General features: G+C 39.9%; 1 protein-coding gene across 1 annotated transcript in view; it reads left to right on the top strand.

Moving 5' to 3' along the window:
* Positions 1-327: 327 nt before the first annotated feature.
* Positions 328-7835, top strand: part of MMP20 (matrix metallopeptidase 20) — a 49819-nt gene continuing 42311 nt past the window's right edge. Inside the window, exon 1 of the mRNA XM_004052031.5 lies at positions 328-466. Coding sequence (XP_004052079.1) covers positions 341-466 — 126 coding nt within the window. The 5' untranslated portion in view covers positions 328-340. The remainder of the gene's footprint in view (positions 467-7835) is intronic.

The following is a 7835-nucleotide window of genomic DNA, read 5'->3' as shown; positions in this document are numbered from 1 at the left end:
TAATCAAATGTTTCAGTTGAGTTGGGTTCTAATCAATCAAGTTTACTTCAATTTTTGTAACTAGCTGACCAACTTCATTAAAAGTGACTGTTTTTCTCCTTTTGCCACTTGGTAAATAACAAAAAAAAATATGAAGCTTTCCCTGATTCCTGTGTACAGTTGTGTTACCCCATCATCAGGGAGAGAAATGAGCTGTATAATTACTGTTTGAGACATGAATCATCCTTGCTCGGAGGGTCCAGACCTGTTTGACTCTATAAAAGGAGCTCAAGGTCGAAGTGCAAACGTGCACTGTCTGCCATCCCCCAGGCTGATATAATTACCAAGCTACTGTGAGGGGATGAAGGTGCTCCCTGCATCTGGCCTTGCTGTCTTCCTCATCATGGCTTTGAAGTTTTCCACTGCAGCCCCCTCCCTAGTTGCAGCCTCCCCCAGGACCTGGAGGAACAACTACCGCCTCGCACAGGTTTGTGAATTTTTGCCCAATTCCTTCTTGCTCCTCTGCCCTAGAAAACCTAAAAGGGCATAGTGAGAAAATAAGAAAAAAATTATATTGTTCTTTTAAAATCATTTTATATAAGTCCATTGAAGTCTAACTGATGCTATCTTCTGTCCATCTAGATTGGTGTCTGGTGCATATTAGGTGTACCATGTTACATGACTGAATAAATACATGAGTATATATCTACCTAGCTATCTTGCTTCATAAAGAATTCCAGGTGGCTTGTGAAAACCATGCAATATAAAAGGAGCAAACAAGTACTTCCCGGGAATGATGTAGGAGGAAAAATAGAAGCAGAAAAATAAAAACCGAGGCATAATCCGCACGCTGGAGGCAGGTTGTGAATTTAGTGCTAAGCTTTAGCAGTCACAACAAGGAGATTTCCTGTGTTTCCACTTTTTAAATGGCTCTTATATTCAAGGTAACCCTGATCAAAATTTAAAGTGGACTAAGTTCTTCCTGGGTGCCAACCCACTTCTCATTTGAGGGCCTTTTCTCCCTAAAGAATATTCCCCAATGAAGTAAAAGTTTATGTACAAAGTACATAACAAAGTTTATTTAGTAAGTACAAAGTACAACGTTTATGTACTTAAACTTTGTGTATTTTCCTCTTTTGAGATCTCTCCTCTATGACTGCTGGAAAGGGTCTGATAGAAATGATCCATATTCAAATATTTCGCAAAGACTACTTGACTCAAAATGATTTCCACATATATATATATGCTATATATATATATATATATATATATATATATATATATATATGCTTCCAAGCGTGTTTTGTTTTTAAAAGAAGGGTGGCATCCTTAACCTAAAGAAATGGATGTCTACGGATGGAATTTCCAACATTAGTGAAAGATATGTAGAGGAAATGCTTTTGCACACAGGCCTCTCTTTCAAGAGTCTGCCAGCATTACAGCACATCTGTGATCACCAGCTCCGCCTCAGGGCTGCTTTCCTGACTGCCAGGCTGCACCTGTGTACCGCTTGGCTGTCTGCATCGTAGAGCTGATTTGCACCCATGTGCAATGGCATGTCCCTACCGATTGTTTCTGCCACTCATCCTTATTAACTGGTCAGTTCCCCGGCCATACCAGTCATTAAACACTTAAATATCAGCCCCGCAGATGAACAGCACAGCTGATGCCCAGCACAACCATGTTGAACTGAACTTCTTTTCACTTTAGCCCACTTTTAGATGAACTAAATTCAAAATAACTCAGGATACTGGGATCCTTATTCAATTGTATTTTGTCCATGCCACCTAGCTTTAGGTGCCTTCTTCCCAAATGTAATTTTCCCTACCCTGCCTCATGCCACTGTGATTTTGAAACTAAAGAGGTTTTGTGACCTCCAGAAGGAGAGCCATGCTGAGGCCAGAATGGATCTGAGGTGTTGGGAGACCTCCCTTCTAATCCACAGTTCAGGGAAACTACAGTTGGCCCTGCCCCTTAGTTTACAGATTGTCTATGATTGCTTTTGTGCCACAATGGCAGAGGTTAGCCTAGAAGCAAAGAATATTAATTATTGGTCCTTTGCAGAAAAAATTAGTCACCCCTGACCAGTCTATTAAGGAATAAGGCTAGACCAGCCAAGCACCAGTTTCATGGAAGACAGTTTTTCATGGACGTGGGAAGTAGGGGGCTGGAGGGGTGATGGTTTTGGGATGAAACTGTTCCACCTCAGATCATCAGGCATAAGATTCTCAAAAGGAGCATGCAACCTAGGTCCCTCACATGTGCAGTTCACAATAGGGTTCTGCTCCTATGCGAATCTAATGACTCTGCTGATCTGACAGGAGGCAGAGCTCAGGAAGTAATGCTGGCCCGCCACTCACCTCCTGCTGTGGGGCCAGGTTCCTAACAGGCCACAGACTGGTTTCCGGGTGCAGCCCAGGAGCAGGGGACCCCTGGGCTAGACACTCTTGGGTGGAGCCATTCTTGCTATTCTAGCTGGTCAGGAGTCAGCTAGGCACGTTTAGAAACAGTAGCATGGCCTGGGAATATTGGGGACCTTTAGTGATTCCTTACTTCTTCCTCTCCAAAATAAATCAACCCTTCTCTGTCTTCCTTATGACATACTCTCAGAAAGACCTTAGACCAAGGAGCAGGGAAACTTGTCCACATCTCCTCACCTGACACACAGCACCTTTGCCTGCAATGGCCCTGGTCCTCAGCTCCGGGCAGGGACACTCGTCACTCTTTAGGAGTCTGGAATGATCTGGCCGAACCTCTAATGAGGATCACAATGACAAGAAAGAATTATTTAATAACATCCCACCTTACAATTTATAGAAACATTATATAACAACCTCATCAGCCTCATAAAATCACAAACAAAAGCAGTAAAATAGGCAGCATAAGTTCATGTATTGAATGCTTACAGCATGGCATATGCTGGAGAAATATGAGGGAATCAAACAAATCAAGCCCCTGTTCTTATGCTCCTTCCATGAGGATGAGGGAGCTGGTGGGAAGGTGCTGGGAGAAGATAAACAAGTCAACCAATGAGTGCACAAGATTGTTTCAGAAAGTGATCAGTGAGACTGTAAAGAAGTTAATCAGGATGACAGAGAGTTGCTGACTGGGACAGTGGTCTGGTGAGGGAGTATTTTTAATGGAGTAGTCCAGGAAGGCCTCTCAGAGGAAGTGAACTTTGAGATGAACCTGAGCTGCATGAAAGAGCCAGTCACGTGAAGACCTGGAGATGGGGCAGTCCAGGCGGAGGAAACAGCAGCTGCTTGGAATGCAATCATCAGGCCCATGTGACTAGAGCTCAGAGGTCAGGGAAGAGGGTCCCAGAGGAGTCCCAACGACAGGTGAGGCCAGCAGGTCCTCTGGTGCCTGGTGGCCTGGGTCATGCTAAGTAGAGAGCGTGCTTAGGGATGCTCTCTTCTTGCTAAGTGATCTGTTAGGTCACTCGCTAAGAAAGAACAAATGGCTCCTGGAAACACCAGAGAAGCCATGTTTCCAAACACCATACACCTCTCCCTCCCCTAAAAAATCTACACTTGAAAAGATAAACAGCTTCTTGATTTATTTAATGTCCACTTGTGTCCTTTAAATTCTGATTTGCTAATTTGCCTAAGTGCTTTGAAAATGGTAAGATGACAAAATGCTTACCTATTCTCATAATCCAGCATTTTATTCTGGGTTTGTTTGTTTGTTAAACAAAATTAGTATCAATATGACATTTAAAACATACTTTTTAAATTATGTTTAAAAATAAAAATTTTAACTACCATGTTATTATGAACTCATAACTAAAGAAAATGAAAATACACACTGTTAATTCAGGTGTTTTTACTACCATTTTATTTTCTATGATAAAGACTTTCTAAAATTGTTATTGTCTTCAAAATGTGGTTTTTACTTTTCTAACTATTATGTCATAAGAAAATTTTGATTTTATACTATTTTCATAACATCACTTTAAACAGTCAGAAATATTCCAGAATATGAGTTATAATTTATTTGACCATTTCCTTTATTTAACAAACAGATTACTTCCATATGAATAAGGCTTCTGTAAGCATCTTTGTACATCAAGCTAACTTAAACAATTATTTTTTCAGGATAGGTTTCCAGACATGGACTTAATGAGTAAAAGGGCATTTGAAAGTATTTTGTCACATTTAAAAGCATTCATATTGAGGACCTCATTGGATCCTCACACTCACGTAGCCAGTAGGGCAGAAACCACTCTATAGATGAGAAAACTGAAACCACAAGAAATTAAAAGAATTGCCCAAGCGTGTTAGTGACACAGCCTGGACTAGAACCTAGGATTTTTTAGACCGCTTTAAAAGTTCTCACAAATCTATTTGTGTGACTGTAAGGAACATGGCTGTGCTGCAGCCAAGCGGGCATAGGCCAAGGTAAACATCCTGCGTGACTCAGCCAGTTTCGGGTGCAGGCGTACATCTCCGCTTGTTATCACAGCCATGTAGCCATAACATGGGAAGGCCATCACTTAGCTCTAAGCCACTATTGTCTGTAAAAGGTATAATTGCCCTGCTGACATTGTACAGGAGTCCTCTCACCCAGAGAAATAGAGAGAGAGCCAAAGGTATCCATCTTGCAGGCGGGTAGGAGGGAGCCAGGAACCGGCTTGTGCCCAGAGAAAGAGTTAAGCTGCTGACCCTGAAGGGTGGGCCAGCCATGCAGATGTGTGTGGGAGCAGCCGGCTCAAGCAGCCAAAACAGGGCAGACAGTGTGAGAAAGCTGCTGATGAGAGAGCTGCTGAATAAAACCATATTCATCTGCCTACGCCCTCACCCCCTCCCTGAGGATTCTTTCAGCTATCTGCCACCCACCCATTCCCCTCGGACCTCAGCATGGGCTGGAACCTGACACTGAGCATGACATTTATCATAGTCGTGGCCCCAAACCTGACCCTGGAACCTGACAGTGACTTTGCCAAAAAAGAAAAATGTTGAGGAAATGTACCTTAAGTTTCACCCTGTCCTGGAGCGTACTTAAACTGAGTTTTAAACTCTTAAGTCTCAGGAAGGACACTAGGAAAATGCACTGAATGAGGGCTTGGGAGGGAGACCTAAGCTGCTAGCCTGCAGGAATGGAACCCCTGGCCTCCCGTACTTTTATCTGTCAGACACCGGAAGAGAAGTGGAGAGAAGACCACCTGATAATTGACCCAAAAATTCTACAATTTTAACAATGAGGAAGTGGGGAAGATTGGAGGGAAATGGGACAACTCTGGTGAATTCTGAATTCTTTGTCCCAGTGCCAACATTAAGTGCTGAGCCAACATATGCAAGTGTTAGAGCATCACATGAAAGCAATTCTGAGTACACACCTAAGTGCCTGATAGAATATTGTGACTGTGAAAAGTATGCCAAAACCTTGTCAGTAACTTTAGCAAGAAAGTGCCCAGAGTTCTGAGCTCTCAGTACTTCAGGATATCTGATAATTCTTCAAGGAAACATACTTTCATATTTTGCCTAAAGAAAAAGAGCTCAAACATTAACTGAGCATCTACTCTGAGCCTAGAACTGAGTCAAACACAGGGTTTGTATCTGTGAAGGCAAAACGGTGCCTGACTGGAAGGAGGTTGCAAACAAGCAGTGAGAGTGATAAGAAATTGGTAGGAAGTGATGGTTTATGGTGCAATGAGACAAGTGTTTTACTAGTACAAGAATCACATCTTATGGAAGCACCAACTAGGGAGAGATTTTGTTTATATCACTGCAGTGATGAATTTTTGTTTTTAAGAAGGAATAGTTTCTAATTTTATTTTTACTTCATTAAAAGGTACTATTTCAATCCTGCGTATATGACCAGCCAGAAACCTTTTGTGCTCTAAGACTAATATCTTGTGCATATTTTAAAGAAACAAACAGCTGGTTATAAAAATTATGCAGGTTCATAGTCAAAAAACAAAAAGTAAAAACCCTATCTTTAAAAATATATCATCTTAAATCCATTATTAAGGTTTAACCACTGTTAGTCCCTTAGACTATATCTTTCATAATACTTTTCTATGATTCAGGGCCAGGATTAGTGTGAGACAACCGAAGCAGGAATGCATCCTGTATTTAAAATTTTGAAATTTTGTTTATCATGGATTTTTTGGCATTTATTTTGTTTTTTTTAATTCTGCATTAAATCATGATTTATCTTGATTACAGAGTTTTTGGTAACCCACCACTGGCCTCATCTCAGCCCTGGTGATATGACTGGGATGGTATGACTAGATACCACTTATGTTTATAAACACGGCTCATGTTGTAATAGCAGTGGTAACCACGGCAAACATGTTTTCCACTTAATTTATCATGAACATCTTCCCTTATATAACCTAATTTGTGAAACAAAAACTAGAATGTAGAGTGTAATACATAACCTAACAGGAGAACAAAATATTTGAAATCAATGATCTCAGAGACACAGAGGACCTGGTCTTATACATGGAGCTTAACCCTGAGGAGTATAATTTAGACATTACCACAAGCATTGCATTATCACTGCATCAACTTGCACAGACAGGAACAATTCATCCTGTCAACCTCATTTGCAAAAAAAAAAGATGAGAAACATCAATACTTAAGGTGGTCTAACTAGAGACGGAATGGAACCAAATAGTCGCAGCTTTGTTTCAGAACACCTGGGCTAGGTTTCAGAGCCTGGGCACCCCATGTTCCCTCTCCCTTTTCCTCTTCTTGGCTTCTCATCTCACCTAAGGTTTTTACAAGGGACAACAATGGGGAAAGTGATCTTCTCTCACAAGAAGGGCAGGGAGTAAAGGATCAGCTGATCCTGCAGTGAAAAAATAGCATACCCTCTCCAAACATATGAGTGATACTTACTCCTTTTTATTTTTTCCCCAGCAGTAATGGTTCATGCTCATTGTAAAAAATTGTGGAATATAGGAAGGAATAAAGAATAAATTAAGTCATCCATAATTTCATTACCCAGACATAATCAACATTAATATTCAGGCAGACTTCCTTTTATTATTGTATGTGTGTGCGTGTGTGTATATGTGTGTATATGTATGATTTATTCAGAAAATTATTATTATAACCTTATAAAGATTTCTCCTCTTCTTTTCTCAGTATATTGCCATTACATAAAGAGCATTCTTTCATACCATTAAATATTTATTTTTCAAAACTGATCTTAGTAGAGGCCTAGTACTGTCTCATATAAATATAGGATAATATATATAATAAATCCCCTGACATCAGACATTAAGGTTACTTCCAATTACTTATTATCTTTATATATATGTTAAAAATGTGTGTGTATAATATGTAAGTAAACAATTTGCATAGTTTATATGTGGTAATATATGGTTAATATATAGGCTAATAATATGTAATTTATATCTAATAAATAAACATGTCTATACTATATAAATATAAAATTGTATATAATTAAATACAATCAGTGCTCTGTATCCATGGGATCTATACACATGGAATCAAACAATTGTGGATTGAAAATATTCAGGAAAAAATTGACGGTTGCATCTGTTTCAGGGAAGACATGTTCAAAACAGAGATTTTTTTTGTAGCTTTTCCCTAAACAATACAGTATAACAACTATTCACATAGCATTTATATTATAGTATGTATTATAAGTAATTTAGAGATGATTTAAAGCATACAGGAGGCTGTACTTAAGTTGTATGCAAATATTATGCCATTTTATATCAGAGACTTGAGCATCTGTGGATTTAGGTATCTGAGAGAGGTCCTGGGACCAATTCCCCCATGGACATGAAAGGAGGACTGAACCCTTAGCTGCTCTTTGGTTATTTTCCTAAAATCAGCTGAGTAGGTGAAATTCCTGAGCCAAAGGCAGGCCTCAAC

Source organism: Gorilla gorilla, chromosome 9 (genome assembly GCF_029281585.2).
Source record: "Gorilla gorilla gorilla isolate KB3781 chromosome 9, NHGRI_mGorGor1-v2.1_pri, whole genome shotgun sequence".
NCBI lineage: Eukaryota > Metazoa > Chordata > Mammalia > Primates > Hominidae > Gorilla > Gorilla gorilla.
This window is presented reverse-complemented; position numbering and strand designations above follow the sequence as displayed.